General features: G+C 50.1%; 1 protein-coding gene across 1 annotated transcript in view; it reads right to left on the bottom strand.

The window, feature by feature from the left end:
- Positions 1-5765: 5765 nt before the first annotated feature.
- The window catches only part of NKAIN1 (sodium/potassium transporting ATPase interacting 1), a 45868-nt gene continuing 35191 nt past the window's right edge, over positions 5766-16442 (bottom strand). Inside the window, exons 2-7 of the mRNA XM_027517871.1 lie at positions 12285-12422; positions 10345-10425; positions 8926-9123; positions 8520-8580; positions 7903-7984; positions 5766-7753 (exon numbers count right to left, since the gene is read on the bottom strand). Of these exons, the coding sequence (XP_027373672.1) occupies positions 7744-7753; positions 7903-7984; positions 8520-8580; positions 8926-9123; positions 10345-10425; positions 12285-12422 (570 nt within the window). The 3' untranslated portion in view covers positions 5766-7743. The remainder of the gene's footprint in view (positions 7754-7902; positions 7985-8519; positions 8581-8925; positions 9124-10344; positions 10426-12284; positions 12423-16442) is intronic.

Genomic DNA, 16442 nt, shown 5'->3' with positions numbered 1-16442 from the left:
AGGGATCAAGACCATCCCCATGGAATAGAAATGCAAAAAAGCAAAATGGCTGTCTGGGGAGGCCTTACAAATAGCTGTGAAAAGAAGAGAAGTGAAAAGCAAAGGAGAAAAGGAAAGATATAAACATCTGAATGCAGAGTTCCAAAGAATAGCAAGGAGAGATAAGAAAGCCTTCTTCAGCGATCAATGCAAAGAAATAGAGGAAAACAACAGAAGATACCAAAGGAACATTTCAAGCAAAGATGGGCTCAATAAAGGACAGAAATGGTATGGACCTAACAGAAGCAGTAGATATTAAGAAGAGGTGGCAAGAATACACAGAAGAACTGTACAAAAAAGATCTTCATGACCCAGATAATCACGATGGTGTGATCACTGACCTAGAGCCAGACATCTTGAAATGTGAAGTCAAGTGGGCCTTAGAAAGCATCACTACAAACAAAGCTAGTGGAGGTGATAGAATTCCAGTTGAGCTATTCCAAATCCTGAAAGATGATGCTGTGAAAGTGCTGCACTCAGTATGCCAGCAAATTTGGAAAACTCAGCAGTGGCCCCAGGACTGGAAAAGGTCAGTTTTCATTTCAATCCCAAAGAAAGGCAATGCCAAAGAATACTCAAATTACCGCACAATTGCACTCATCTCACACACTAGTAAAGTAATGCTCAAAATTCTCCAAGCCAGGCTTCAGCAATATGTGAACCATGAACTTCCTGATGTTCAAGCTGGTTTTAGAAAAGGCAGAGGAACCAGAGATCAAATTGCCAACATCCGCTGGATCATGGAAAAAGCAAGAGAGTTTCAGAAAAACATCTATTTCTGCTTTATTGACTGTGCCAAAGCCTTTGACTGTGTAGATCACAATAAACTGTGGAAAATTCTGAAAGAGATGGGAATACCAGACCACCTGACCTGCCTCTTGAGAAATCTGTATGCAGGTCAGGAAGCAACATTTAGAACTGGACATGGAACAACAGACTGGTTCCAAATAGGAAAAGGAGTTCATCAAGGCTGTATATTGTCACCCTGTTTATTTATCTTATATGCAAAGTACATCATGAGAAATGCTGGACTGGAAGAAACACAAGCTGGAATCAAGATTGCTGGGAGAAATATCAATAACCTCAGATATGCAGATGACACCACCCTTATGGCAGAAAGTGAAGGGGAACTCAAAAGCCTCTTGATGAAAGTGAAAGTGGAGAGTGAAAAAGTTGGCTTAAAGCTCAACATTCAGAAAACGAAGATCATGGCATCCAGTCCCATCACTTCATGGGAAATAGATGGGGAAACAGTGTCAGACTTTATTTTTCTGGGCTCCAAAATCACTGCAGATGGTGATTGCAGCCATGAAATTAAAAGATGCTTACTCCTTGGAAGGAAAGTTATGACCAACCTAGATAACATATTCAAAAGCAGAGACATTACTTTGCCAACAAAGATTCATCTAGTCAAGGCTATGGGTTTTCCTGTGGTCATGTATGGATGTGAGAGTTGGACTGTGAAGAAGGCTGAGCACCTAAGAATTGATGCTTTTGAACTGTGGTGTTGGAGAAGACTCTTGAGAGTCCCTTGGACTGCAAGGAGATCCAACCAGTCCATTCTGAAGATCAGCCCTGGGATTTCTTTGGAAGGAATGATGCTAAAGCTGAAACTCCAGTACTTTGGCCACCTCATGCGAAGAGTTGACTCATTGGAAAAGACTCTGATGCTGGGAGGGTTTGGGGGCAAGAGGAGAAGGGGACGGCAGAGGATGAGATGGCTGGATAGCATCACTGACTTGATGGACGTGAGTCTCAGTGAACTCCGGGAGTTGGTGATGGACAGGGAGGCCTGGCGTGCTGCGATTCATGGGGTCACAAAGAGTCAGACACAACTGAGCGACTTGTCTGATCTGAGCCTCCTTGCTTCCTTCTAGTATTCGGGCTTCTACCTCAGGGCCTTTGTACTTGCTATTCCCTTTGTCTTCTAACTTCTTCAGGTATTTTATCAAAACAATTTCTCAGGGACTTCCCTGACGGTCCAGTGGTTAAGACTCTGCACTCCCAATGCAAGGAGTGTGGGTTTGATCCCTGGTCACTTGGGGAACCAAGATCCCACATGCCATACAGTGCATGGCCAGGGGGAAGAAACCTTTCTGACGGACTTGATGTCCAATTTAAAACCAGAATTGATCCCTATCCTGCCTTCCCTGCCCTGCCCTCTTTTGCTCCACGACAATTATCTGACAAACCATATAATTTACTGCTCTGCCTTTGTGTGTATCCTCCCATAGATTCCCCCCAGGAGAGCAGTGATTATGTCCTGCTTTGTTCACTTCATATCCCCAGTGCCTGGTACACAGTAAATTCTTAATCAATATTTGAAGAATGAATTCAGATGCTCAGGTCTCAGTGAATTGGAATCTGGTACATGAGTGGAGCCCAGAAATCTGTATTTTAAAAACACACCCCAAGTACAGGTAGGGTGGAGAAGTCCCATCCCAGAACGTCAGCAGTAAAGAAACCCAGGAGTATTCTGCAAAGTCCAGTCCTCTCATGTCATGATGAAGTCGGCAAGGCCAGAGGTGGGGAGGAGGGGCCCCAGGTCCCAGGGTGAGGAGAGGGCAGAGGGGAATCTCAAACTTCAGTATTGGAAGGCCAACACAGGGCTCTCTCTGCACCTCGTCGGCCTGGACCTCATCAGACTGGTATCAGGCGAATCGCTGAGTCTGAGACTCGGGGCACGGTGTGGTGCCCAGCTCAGGTGGTGGTGGGCAAACTCAGACCTGTCTTTGCTCAAACTAACCTAGTGGTGAAGTTGTCAGTGTTAAAGTTCAAGAGTTGATCCTACCTTTTGACACGATTAACCCATTTTAAAAAAAATTTAAGACTGTAACAAGTATTAACAAATGAAATTTAAACTTTAGAGGTCTTAGAGTAGAGTTCTGTGGGGGATGGCAGGCATAATTTGGGTAGGCCTTCCATGACCCTGGTAGCTCAGACGGTAAAGTGTCTGCCTACAATGCAGGAGACCCAGGTTCAATCCCTGGGTCGGGAAGATCCCCTGAAGGAAAGCAACCCACTCCAGGACTCTTGCCTGGAAAATCCCATGGACTGAGCAGCCTGGTAGGCTACAGTCCATGGGGTCGCAAAGAGTCGGACACAACTGAGCGACTTCACTTCACTTCCATGACCCTGGAGGAGGGAAAGTTTCAAAAATGTTTGGAGGCCTCTTTACCTGGTTCTAGAATTTCCCAAACCTGGATCACTCTGGGCACTTGGGAAAAACATAGGTTCCTGCTGCTGCCCAGATGTTGGGTTCAGTGTGGCTCAGATCAGGCTTAGGAATTTGGATTTTTAAGGCATTCTTATGCTCTGTAAACGTGAGAAGCTTGGCCTGTCAAGCGCCAGTAGCCTGTGGAGTAATGAACCTTACAAGGCAAGGAGGTCTGGTGTCAGGCACTCCCTCTGTTTAGAAACAGGAAGACCCCATCCTAACTTATTCAAGCAAACACTAGTCTATCTACAAATCCCAGGAGACTCTTGTGCTTGTCAAATGCACCTTGGGGAATTCGTATTTTAGTGCTTCAAAGAATGGCTTGGGCACCTTTATGACTCAATAGTCATTGGAAGATCTATCCTAGCTGGATTATTCGAATGTGCAGAGGTTGCTGGGAAATGGCCCCAGGGCAGCAGAAGCTGCACTTGGTCTTCGTTGCTGCACGTGGGCGTCTCTTTACCCTGGCTCTTGTTGCAGAGCACGGGCTCTAGGGTGCATGGGCTTCAGTAATCGTGGCATACAGGCTTAGTTGCCCTGCAGCATGTGGCATCTTCCCTGACCAGGGATCGAACTTGTGTCTCCTGCATTGGCAGGCGGATTCTTAACCACTGGACCACCAGGGAAGTCCCTGTGCTGGGCTTTGTGGGAAGGCCAAATTAACTAGTTTCTAGAGTGATGAACGGGGACCAAGGGATGCCTGAGTCCTGCAGTTCATGCTGATCGTGACTCTACTGCAGGGGCCATCCCAAGTTTATACACATAGAGCTCCTGGTCACACACACACCTCCAAGAACACATGTTTACACAGAGAAGAAGGAAACCCTAAACTTCTTCCAGACAAAACACTGCTTCCTGCTTCCTGCTTCCCTCCTCTAACCCACTGTTCCAGCCCTGCCAGTTCTCACTAGAGGACAATTCTGAGTAGCTTCTGCTGAAAGTCCTTCAATAGCTACCCCCCCACACCTACCCCCCCCTCCACCCCCGGGTTTGACATTCTGATGCACTCTGGTTTGACATTCAGGGCTACAGGATAGGACTCCTTCCCTGTGGAAGGTAGAATAATGACCTCCCGCTCTGGGAAAGATGTTCCCATTCTAATTTCTGGAAACTGTGAATGTGATAGATGGCAAAAGGGACTTTGTAGATGGGATTAAAGACTTTGAGAGGAGGAAACTATCCTGGACACAGATCCTTCTAAGTGGAGAACCTTTCCTGGCTGTGGTTAGAGAGATGCGATGATGGGAAAAAGGATCAGAGAGCTGTGATGTCACTGGCTTTGAAGAGGGAGGCCAAGAGCTAAGAAATGCAGGGAGCCTCTAGAAGTTAGAAAAGACCAAGGAGATGTATTCTCCCCTAGAGCCTCCAGAAGTGTAATCCTCTAGACATCTTAATTTTACCCCAGTGAGACCCATGATGGACTTCTACTGAACTTTAAGATAACAAATGTGTATTTCTTTAAGAGACTAAAGTTGTGATAATTTATGACGGCAAGAGAAATCCAATACATTCCCCACTGAACCTTCCTCCAGCTAGCTCATCTCTGGCCATTCTTACCCTAGACACCACGGGCTTTCCTCCTTCCCTACTTTTGCTCATGTTGTTAGCTCCTATTAACAACTGCCTTTCATGCTAAACTGTCCTTAGCATTGACCACCTGCTCTCAGCATCCACCTGACCACTCCACGGGCTCCCCACTAGACCATAAACTCCTTGATTTACTTCCCTCTGACTCCACAACCAGGAGTGGTCCACAGAGGTTGGCATAGTGGACCTGGCATGCTTATGTGGAACCTCTGGTTCTTGGCCCTAACTGCAAGGTCATCTGGAGATCTTGAAAATCTGTTCTACCAAATCACTGTGGAAGAATGGGAGACAGCTCCACATGTGTTATTGGGAGATTTCCAAGAGTTAGGTTGAAAAAAGTATAGTTGAAGAGTAAGTAACATATTTTACCATTTGTGTGAAGAGGGGGGAAGATTTTATATAATTTTAAAAAATTGACTATCTTTGGAAAGATATGAAAAATAGGTGAAGAGTACATAGCCCCCTGAAACTTTCTGAATTCTGCGTCATATATACGTATTACTTATTTACACACAAAAATAAATGTTTAAGATTCAAAAGACTGATTCTCATGGTATGGTCAGAAAAAGAGCCAGGATGTCCTAGTTGGGAAGCAGGAATCTGTGTCTAAAGCACTGTCTGCCAGTTTATTCCAAGTCAGGAACTGAATCATCAGAAGAGGGCAGAGCCAAGATGCCAATGATATTTGAAAGCATAATCTTAAAATGCACTTAATCAGAAAAATAGAAAGCTCTCCAAGGGATTGTGAAGCAAGACAGGGAGGATCATTTGCCCAAAGCCACACAGCCAGCCAGAGGCACAGGCCAGTGTCCCAGGAATGTTTGATCATGACAATGACATAGGTTCCCAACCTCTGCCCACCCTTCATACAAAGACTTTTCCCTTAGAAGACCCTGCTAACTCATGGGCAGGAGGACAGGAAGAGAGAAGAAAACACAGTCTTTAATCAACCCACCTGCACAGAAACCAGGGCAACATTCCCTGCCTTGCAAGTTGCCAGTGAGACGAAAATCTCGTCTCCTTGGAAAAAAAAACCCATCTTATAAAAACAAAAGGCTTCAAAGCACCAGTGGCTAAACCTGCTGAGTAGAAAAGGGGTTCGGGGTGAGATGACAGCTGGCTGGGGGTGGGAGGAGAGGGCTGGAGGCAGGAGTTGGCCCAGGGGCAGAGCAGCAGCCAGGCCGGAGGGAACCATCACACTCTTGAGCTGCACCTGTAGCTGGCCAGGGCTGATCTCAGGTCCCGTAGTGACCAGAGAAATGCCCAGGGTTGGCTCTTCAGCACAGACCTGCATACTAGATGTTGGGGTGGGATCCGAGTTCAGGATATTTTGGCCTTAGACAGGAGGGGATGGCAGATCAGCGCGTGGAGAGTGAGGAATGGTCGTCATGGAGGGGCTCAGGTGTACGACCGTCTGTACTTCCACCTGGTTCCCCTGGGCCTCCCACCCGCCTTCCTAAGCCGGAGCCACTCCTGTTTCACAAACTGGAAGCTGAGGCCCAATCTTCCTGCCCTTGGATTCACCAGCCAGCACACGGGATGCAGGGTCCTCAGAGGTGTCTGAGGAGGGAGGTGAGGAGACTGAGCCCTTACGTCGACTTGCTCTTAAGGAAGGGTGCTGGCCCTCCAGACCCATCTCCCCTACGGCATCCCTCCCCCATTCTGCCTCTCTGGAACAACTTCTGGGGTTGTTAGAAGTTGCTTCTGGACACCGAAACGATCATGAATGCTGGTGATCTTTCAACACTGGTGGCTGGGCAGCACAGATGAGCCCTTTTCCATGCTGGAACCACTGGTCTTTCACCAGATGAAGTGGATGGTGTCCTTAGAGGTTGGCAAAGTTGCTGAGGGGGTGAGGGGTCATGGGTGCAGCAGCCTCAGGGACCTGGGAGGGACTGGGGCAATGGGATTGTGTCCCCCCTTTGCTAGAGAAAGCTCGAAAGCTTTGCCAAGGGTGGGCAGAGGCCGAGTCTAAGAAGGCTTCCCTGTCGGTCAGGCTGAATTCAGGGCTCTGGGATCTGTCCATCCCGTGTCCAACAAGAGAACGGGTATATTGCTTTAAGAGAGGCGTTGGCAAGTGGGGGTGGTGGTATGTGAGAGTGGTGTATGCCATATGGGTTCTACAGTGTCCAAGTTGGAAGGGGGCTTGGAAACGGAATTCAGAAACTGGACACTGGGTTTTGGAGTCCGAAACTACAGATGATATACTGTATTCAAGGCCTGCCTCCACCAAAAGCCCAGCTGTGTGACCTCAAGCAAATCGCTTTACATCTCTGGGACTCAGTTTCCATATCTGCAAAATGGGGATTATAGCAAAGCCCCAGTATAGTCCAGAGAATTGAGAGTCAAATGAAAAGGCTAGGAAGAGCTCCATTTACTAAGGGATTATTTTAATTATTTGAGGTGAGAAGCTAAGGCCCAGAGAAGACAAGGGCTTTGCCAGATGTCACACAGAGTTAGTGATGGAGCTGAGATTAGAACCCAGGACTCCTCCTCTTCATGGTTCGGGGGAACTTTCCTCAGGGCTGGTGAATAAATGTGGCGAGATGGGGTGTGTGTGTCTCTCCTGCCCTTTCCCTCTGGACAGGGGACAGGATGCTGGGGGAAGAAGGGAGGAAGGGGAGGCTGGAGAAGGGCGGGGGAGTCTCCCGCACACGTCAAGGCTGAGATTAAAAAAACAAAAATACAAACCCCGCGATTCTCCCCGCCACACCCCGCTCCCCGCCCCGCCCCTCAAGTCCAGGCTGCTAAGGGCCAAGTCCAAGTCCGCTTCAGACCCAGATCCAGCCGGCTCAGGCTGCAGTCAGTCAGGGAGCCGCCAGGGGGCGCGCCTGCCATTTTGGCCAGAGCTCGCGGCAGCGCCGGTCAGTCTAGCCGCGGGGGTGGGCGTGGGGCAAACGCTACCCAGACCTGCAAGAAACAAAAACCAATTAGGGAAGCGGACCACTGAATAGGGAGGCGGAGAGATCCGCCTGCCCTTTCCGCTCCCCCCTCCCCTTCTTTCTCCTACACTAATGCCGGGGTCCCTCCACCCGACACGGCTCCGCGCCATGACCCACGTGTACAGAGGCTGCAGTTGTAAATGCGACGTCTTCTGGGGCGCCTGGTATCCGTAGGAGTCAAAACCGCCGATGAAATCGACTGCGGAAGGGGAGATGGCACGTGGTTAGAGAGATGGTCCTGTGGATAGGCGAGGTGATGGGAGGCTGGGTCTTGAAAGGGAGGACCAGATCGGGTACAGGGCCTGAGGGGTTGAGCTTTGCTGTAACATCCCGAGGGATGGGCCAAGGCCTGAGATAGAGAGCTGGAGGGTAGATGCGGAGGGCTGTCGTTTAAGGGAGAAGGCTGTAGGGTGGGAGTGGGGGAACGAGCAGGGAGGCAAGCCCTTCCGAGGGGCTGGAGTGGGACGAACTGGGAATGGGTGGTGCTTGACTGGAGTGAGGCTGTGGACCCCTCTGAGGGGACAGGACGGGGCCTACGGGGCGGGTAGTGGGGCAGTGCCTTGGCTTGGGCACCTGGACATCTGATCCTCATCCAGAATGGGCCGGCTATGCAGATCCCCACCCAGCCTAGTCTCAGGGACCCCTTAACTGACCCAGGGCTCCCTCCCGCTTGGGCCCCTGTCCAGGGTGCTGACGACATGGGGTCCCCACTTCCCTAGGGGTTCCGGACTCACAGCTGTCCTCCTCTTCCAGGAATACTTTGCTCACGTAGCAGGCGAACACGAAGCCAAACAGCTGAGGGAGGACACAGCGCATCAGAAAGAGAGGGAGGAGTGGGAAGCTCTTTCTTCACCCCCTGCCTGGCCCTGCCCACCCTGGCTGGAGGGGCCAAATATGCTGAGAGGAAGGCAAACCCAGAACAACTTCCCAAGTTTAATGACTGTGCCTTAAACTTAATACACTTGGTTCTGTTCTCCGTTCTGGGTGTGACTTTGAACAAGTGATTATTTTACCTCTGTTTCTCCAGTTGGACCTGGGCGATATCTTACTGGCTTGTTAAGAGGAAAGAGGGTTATGTAACTGTGTGTGTGTGTTACTGCCAAGGGCAGGGCTGGGATGGGCAGGGGGACAGAAACTCACAGCCAAGAAGATCTGCAGGGCACTGCTAAGTGCTTCAATGTAGGGGTAGTCGAGCAGGCAGCCGGTGACTGAGATGACATGGTGGTCCTCCAGGGCCAGGCGGGAGTTCAGGACAGGTGTCACCAGGCAGCCTGGCCCGTTCTCCATCCACCAGGAGCGGTGCAGGGATGTGTTGAAGGTCATGATGAAGTCCCGGTCCTAGGGGCAGAGGGGCCTAGGATACTGAGCTGGGGGGAGGGTGAAGATCCTTCCCAGGTTCCAGGAGACCTTATATAAATGTCTACTTCACACCGGGTTATAACAGCTTTCCTTCCTGGCTTGATTTGTGAAAGGTATGGTCTGTATCTGCAAGTCTACGTTTGGCCAGTAGGTGGCGCCAGATGATCATGCCGGGCTGCTACAGCCCCACAGGAGCCTCAGAATTTCAGGGCGGGAAAGGATATTAATGGTGGCCGGTTCCCCTTTCCAGCTGTTAGTGAAATCTCCAATACAGACCTTCACAGCTCATTCAACCTCTCCACTGCTCCCTGTGTGTGACCCTGGGCAAACCTCTCCTCTCTTTAGTCCTTGGTTTCCTCTTGAAATGGAGAAGGGGCTGGCTAATCAGTTCTCACCCACGTATGCATGTGTTTCCCAATCCATTCACTCATATGGTCCATTAACAAATATTCACTGCATACCGACTGGGTGCCAAGCACTGAGATGTGCGATCTCCCTCCGCAACCACATGAAATTGGAGTTTCTATTAACTGCACTTACTAGATGAGGAAACTGATGCTCAGAGAGGGTAAGCCACCTGCCCAAGGTCACACAGCTAGGAAATGTTTGAGCTGGGATTTAAATCTAGCAACAGTACGAAGCCAAGTGCTCTCATTCATGTATTTCGCCTCCTTTCTATCTAAAACTAGGAGTTGTGCCCTCTGGATTTGTTCTTCTCCAGGTTAAATACTCCCACTTTCTTCAACAGTTCTCCATGTGACATGGTCTGTTCAGTTTTCCCAGAACAGACTCTACTACCTAGTCTCTTTCTCATCTGAAAAATATCTATCAGAACTGGACTCAAATCTTCACGGTCTAAGCCATACTAAGCATGTTGCATCTTCACTTCTTTTGCACTGAACATGTGTGAAGCCTAAGAGAAGTCTTCTGGGTCATGACATATTGATGGTTTCTTCTGAGACTGTGATCAACTGGAACCCCAACCCATCTTCACTCAGACTGCCCTTCAGCTTCATCATTTGTTTTTGAGAAGTACAGAGGCCAGAAATGAAAATGTAGGGGTGGAGGGGGAGCACAGATTACTTCAATGTGTAGAGAGTGTTCTCTTTAGGAGATGACACCCCAGACCCACACCACAGGAGCCCTTGGGGCAGGGGATGCCAGGCTTTGCCCTCTGACAATGCCAGGCCCGAGGCTTACCTGGGACAGCTGTCCAACCTCCAAATAGAAGCAGATGATAAAAGCATTCCAGCCAACCCAGAGCACCAGCCAGGCTGCATACTGGGGAAAGCAGAGGGGGGGTCAGGGCGGGGCCTGGGGGAGTGGGGAGGGGGGTGGGTCAATGGACTAAAAAGACCTCCGCAGGGGAAACTATGACAGTGCCTCACTCAGAGAGCACTTCTCAGTGTATAAATCATCTTACAATCAGGCTCCCTTACGAGAGCCCTGCAGGGAAAGCACCGTCTTTCTCTTTAAAGCTAAGCTAAGGCTCAGAGAAGAGGTTTACGTTTTCCAAGATCACACAGCTAGGAAGAGGTAGGGCTGTCATGCAAACCCAAGTCCTCTGGTAGGTAGTCCTATCCAATCTGTAGAGAACAGAGACACCAGACGGCATCCTGCGCATGGCCAAGAACTAGAGAGGAGCTCGCGGTTGCTGTTGTTTAGTTGCTAAGTCGTGTCCGACTCTTTTGTGACCCCATGGACTGTAGCCTGCCAGGCGTCTCTGTCCATGGGATTTTTCAAGAGTACTGGAGTAGGCTGCCATTTCCTCCTCCAGGGGATTTTCCCAACCCAGGGATCGAACCCATATCTCTTACAGATTCTGCATTAGCAGTTGGGTTTTTTGACCACTGAGCCACCTGGGAAGCCCAAGGAGCTGGATGATTTCCACCCAAATCCTATGCCTGTGATTCTAATGGCAGCTTCCTGGAAGACAGTGCTGTTTACAGAGGTGCCTGGGGAATTCCTAAGGACTGGAGAGAAGAGTCCTCTCAGGTGAGGGAGAGCTTTGGAAGGGCCCTGTTCACCTGACTTCTGGAACTGAGCCTGTTGGAGGTGGGGAAACTCAGCCTAGAATGAGGGTGAGTGGGCTTGGGGGTGGGAGGGGCATGAAATTACATGTCATCAGTATTGGAGGTGTCAGGCATTTATGAAGCAAACCTACCAAAGAGCCTTTTCCCTCAAGAGAGGTGTGTGAATGGGTCACTGCGGAAGAGCAGCAGACGAGGATGAGACCAGCTGAAAACAGGAGTTTGATCTTCAGGGACCAGAGCTTAGAAAGAGGACGTAGGTGGAGGGAGCCAGGGACACAATGTACTCCTAGGATTGGGCGCAGGAGGCACTGGCCTCAGAATCCCACGAGTCTCTCTAGACCACATGCTTGATGAACATCAAGGGACAAGAGCCAAGCCTTCCTGAAGCAACTTGAGAAGCCAGACCAAGTGCATCCCTCACACGGACCTACTGGGGCAGCGTGGGGATGCAGCAGGAGCCTTCGCTCTGGCAGCGATGCTCTAACCCCGCCACTTATTAGCTGTGTGACTCAAGGAGTCCTGGTCACCTTTCTGAGCCTCATTTCCTCATCTGGAAAATGGAGACAGTAAGATACACCTCGCAGGGCTGTCGTAAAGGTAAGTAAAGCTAGTGAAACTCTTGGCATGTGCCTGGCACATGGGAAAGTGAAGTATGAAAGTGAAAGTCACTCAGTTGTGGCTGACTCTTTGCGACCCCATGGACTGTCCACGGAATTCTCTAGGACAGAATACTGGAGTGGGTAGCCTATCCCTTCTCCAGGGGATCTTCCCAACTCAGAAATCAAACCAGGGTCTCCTGCATTGCAGGCAGATTCTTTACCAACTGAGCTACTAGGGAGCTCTGGCACATGGGAAGCACTCACTCAATGATGCATCTGGTTAATAGTTGGACTTTTCCATAGAAAATTCTTTAGGAAAGTACTAATCTTGTCTCCACTGAGCAAAGAAGCACTGGGATTTGGATATCACCAGCCAGGCTGGAGCCAAGACTCAGGCAGGGGTCTAGGTGCCCGGGGTTGGGGGGCAGCTCTGGCTGGAGAATGAGGTGGGAATGGATGGGGATGAGAAAGAGGGAGTTGGTTTGGGGAGGGGCCGAGTGAGCCATACCAGAATGAGGTACCGGGAGCGGTACTGCACGGTGCCAAAGATGCCCAGGATAACTGCCATGATGTGCAGGAAGTTGGCTAGGATCGGAGCCCACTGGTAGCCCAGGAAGTCAAAGATCTGCCGCTCCAGCGCAGCCACCTGTGGGAAAGAGCAGGCTGAGGCCACGTCACTCCCTAAAGGAGGAAGACGGGGACTCCTCCTCAACCTTGTGGAGCAGGGGACACCAGTTACCAGGGTGATGAGGCACCATGACCTGACTGTACACACGTCTCAAGGTCACCCCAGCCTGGAGTACCCAAGGGGATACTGGGAGGTGAGGACAAATTGGTGAGGATGAGAGAGGGATGGAGCCCTGGTGATCACTTTGGGGTGGGCTAATGGGAGACAGGAGCCAGGGTTCAGAACACCTTCCTCCCTGCCAAGAAGCCTCCCCGCCTGGCACCTGCAGCTTCCCAGGGGGGTGGGTCTCAGTGGAGTCAGGATTCAGACTGGCTCCCCCTAGCACTGGTCTAGGGATGAGCCATGGCCCTGGAGGACCCAGGGAAGCTGGTAGGACTGAGTTTCCTCTTTTAAGGACCCCTCTCTGGAGGTTGTCCTGGCCCAGGGAATCCATGGGCTGCAGAGAAAGGGATTTGCTTTCCTTTTTCTCCTCCTGCTTCCACACTAACTTTGTGCTCCTTGGCAGTGCCTTCCCATACTAATGCTTGTGTTCGGTCACATGACTTGCTTCATTCAATGAGATGTGAGCCAAGAGGAAGCAGGTGAAAAAGCTTGAAAAACGCTGGTGCATTGGAGCTTGCCCACTTTTTACACTGATAACACAGAAAACAACTTTTGAAAGAGCTCAAGCTCACTTTCAGGAGGATAAGAGGGCACGGGGAAAAGAACCAAGGCACCCCAGCCAACAGCCACATCAACACACACGAGTGAGGCCATCCTAGATCACTCAGACGCTAGCCAACCCAACAACAGACCAAAGACATGTCCCTGGACCAAAGAACCTCCAGCTGACCCACAAAATCGTGAGCTAAATCAAGCGGTTGTTCTATTTTTTGTTTTTATTACTGTTTTTAAATTTTCAGCCACATCGTGCAGCTTGTGTGATCTTAGTTCCCCGAATCAGGGCTTGAACCTGGGCCCATGGCAGTCAAAGCCCTGAGTCCTAACCACTGGACCGCCAGGGAACTCCCGAAAATGATTGTTTTTGCACCACTACATTTTGGAGGGATTTGTTATGCAGCAGGAGGTGACTGATATAGGACTCGATCAACAGTCCCTTTCCAATAGCCCCTGATTCAACCTTTCAGCTGATACACTTAGAAACACAGGTCCCAAGGATACCAATGCTTACCGACCGTCCCATATCCCTTCTTCTGTTGACAGAACCTATCTCTTTGTTTTGGAAACTGCCTCCCAGACCCTCAGTCCATGCGTACTGATTTCTGCGGTGGGCTCAGGACCCAAGTCTAAGTAAATAAGCAGCACACAGTGATCTGCTCATGGGTGGGCACTCTCTCTGCGCTCTGCCCCTGAGAGTTGCCTGGATATTTGCTGGGGGATCAGGACAGAGATGCTGCCTGTCCGCCAAGATACCTGGATGGGTATAGTGTCAGCTGAGAGCTCCTGGGGACTGTCTTTGCCACCATGCAGGGGACAGCCTGCTTGAGGAGGAAGCCAGAGCTAAGGGACAGAGAGTGAGGAAAGAAGAGTGAACACGCAAGGGGAGCGTCTGGGAGACCTTGTTTTGGGCCTGAGGATCCAGCCATGACTAAACGAATTCTCCCTCCTTGTACTGATTTCTGTCACTTATACCCAAGAGTCCTGCCTACATAGAAGGAGAGAGAAGAGAGTCTGTCTAGGTAGGGAGAGATGATCCTAATAAAATAAGGTCCCAGAAGGCTTTTTCCTGGCTAGGAGGCAGGAGGGGGTGGAGGTGATGGTACCACACAGATGGTAAAGCTTGGGCAGAGGCCCAACCCTGGCATCCAATGACCTGGCACCGGCCTGCCTCTTGCTGGTGACTCCCCTCCCAGGGCTCTGCAGGTTGCAAAGAGCTTTCCAAGTTCATCTCTCATTGGATACTTCTTGGCAGAAAGGCACCGCTGAGATCATTAGCTCAGAGGAAAGCAACGATGAGGCCCAGAGAGAGGAAGTGACTTGCCCAAGGTCACACAGCAGGTTGGTGGCAGAGCCAGGCAGACACCCTGCCTTTCTCTGCCTTCTGTCCCATTTTGGCACCAGCACGCCACCTTTCCCGGTTGGCACTGGCTTGGGAGTTTAGACATGTGGTTTCTGGTTGAGGTTCTAACACTGACTCCTGGCTTACATGGGCAAGCCACCTTCTCTGTGGGTCTTGGGCTCCTCTTTCATACACAGAGGCTGCCAGACTAAATAATCTAAGGGCTCTTCTGGTCTTTAATCCAATGGCCTGAACCCAAAGCTCCTGCCCCAAGTCTGTTCTCCTTTCTATCTTGACTCTGTGAGGCCCTGGGGAGCCCTGGTGGTTTGAGGTCCGGGTGGGTGCTCTAGACTCAGCTGGCATGGGATCCTGGAAATGAGGTTGTGACAGAGTTGCCCAGGCTCACAGTGTAGCTGGGGAGACACCCTGCCTGGACACAACTGCCTAAACCTGGCATCACCCGCACCCCCACCCTGGCCCTTGCTCAAAGCCCTTGTGTTCTCAGGGCCCTCACAGATGGAGTGAGCGGCAGTCAACTCAGGTTCAGACTGCAGATTGCTGTGTGACTCAGGACAAGTTAATTCCCCTCTCTGAGACTATTTCTTTAATTATAAATGGGGAAGACAGGAATTCCCCCAGGAAGCTGTGAGGATATGGAGACATCACATAAACTATTAGACTTAATAGAAGGTAGTTAATTAATAGAAGACCTAACAGCCAAAGCTTCTTAGTTGGGCTTTGAAGGCTGCTAGGATTTGGCTCAATTCTTTATTCTGGGTCAGTTTCTGCCCCTAAGCAGCTGAAATAACAGTTGAGGTTTCACTATCATTTCCCTTTTCCTATACCCAAGTCCTCCTCATTTTTCAAAATATAGCACAATTTTCTCCTTCCCTAGCAAGACTTCTTGCCTGGCCCAGAGGGACCTCTCTTTCCACTGAATATGGAACACTAGCTGTTCTTGTCACTCTGAGCCATCCTTGCAGCCTCCCATCCAACACTCACCCACTCATTCATCAAAACCCCATCCACATCCCTTTATTCATCCCTCCGACATCTGACATGCCCTCATCCATCCAGGGTCCATCATTTATTTATTCACAGAATGTTTAGTCTGTGTCAGGCCTCGTGCTGACGCTGGGATGCTGAAGTGAATATGTTGCAGTCCCTGCCCTTTGGGAACTCAGAGCCTAGGTGGGGAGATGGATGGAAAACTGGACAGTTACAAACCATTGTGATAAGCGTGATAACCCAGGCCTGAACGATGCTGCCTCTTCTGCCAAAGGTGAGTGCAGAGATCAACTTAAATAAATAAATATTTTAACTGAGATTCCATATAATCCCAATTCTAAAGCTGTTGTTACTCCAGAACTCCTGCTTCCCCAGCACTGATATGCGGCTAATTAACAAGTAAAGATAAGAACAAAAAACAGGAGGAGTATCTCCCCTATCTGGTTCCACCAGCTTAGAAACACTAGTCTGAAGACTGCAGTGGGTGTAAATCATAACTGGCCTTGGAGTGTCCTTTTTCCTTTGATGAGAGGACTTGTGTGGAGACAACAGCAACCTATCCCTTTGCAAAAAGTTCAAGTACACATGCAGTGAGAGGGAAAAAATGACTCTGGGGAAATTTTGACCTGGTCAGCCTACAGGCCAGAGCAAGCTGGCTTCTTGGGTCTCTCTCCTCCGTGAGCTGGCACAAGGCTTCTGTGGGCAAGTGCTGCAGCCTCCTGCCAGATTTCCTGGCAGAGGGAGGCTGCCGACCACCTCTGTGGAGTGCTTTTTCTAAAGCACAAAATCTGCTTGAGTCACTCTGTCGTCCATGCAGCCCAGAGAGCCTGGGGTAATCTCTATGGCCTCTGGGCCAGCCAACTCTCAGGTCACTCAGGACTCCAGACAAGCAGGATGAGTGGTAACTAGTCCCAGCAGGACAGAAGAAATCCAGACCCCTCAGCCCCACAGCCCTCTCTGGATCTGTCAGC

The sequence above is a fragment of the Bos indicus x Bos taurus genome, chromosome 2 (assembly GCF_003369695.1).
Source record: "Bos indicus x Bos taurus breed Angus x Brahman F1 hybrid chromosome 2, Bos_hybrid_MaternalHap_v2.0, whole genome shotgun sequence".
NCBI classification, from domain to species: domain Eukaryota; kingdom Metazoa; phylum Chordata; class Mammalia; order Artiodactyla; family Bovidae; genus Bos; species Bos indicus x Bos taurus.
This window is presented reverse-complemented; position numbering and strand designations above follow the sequence as displayed.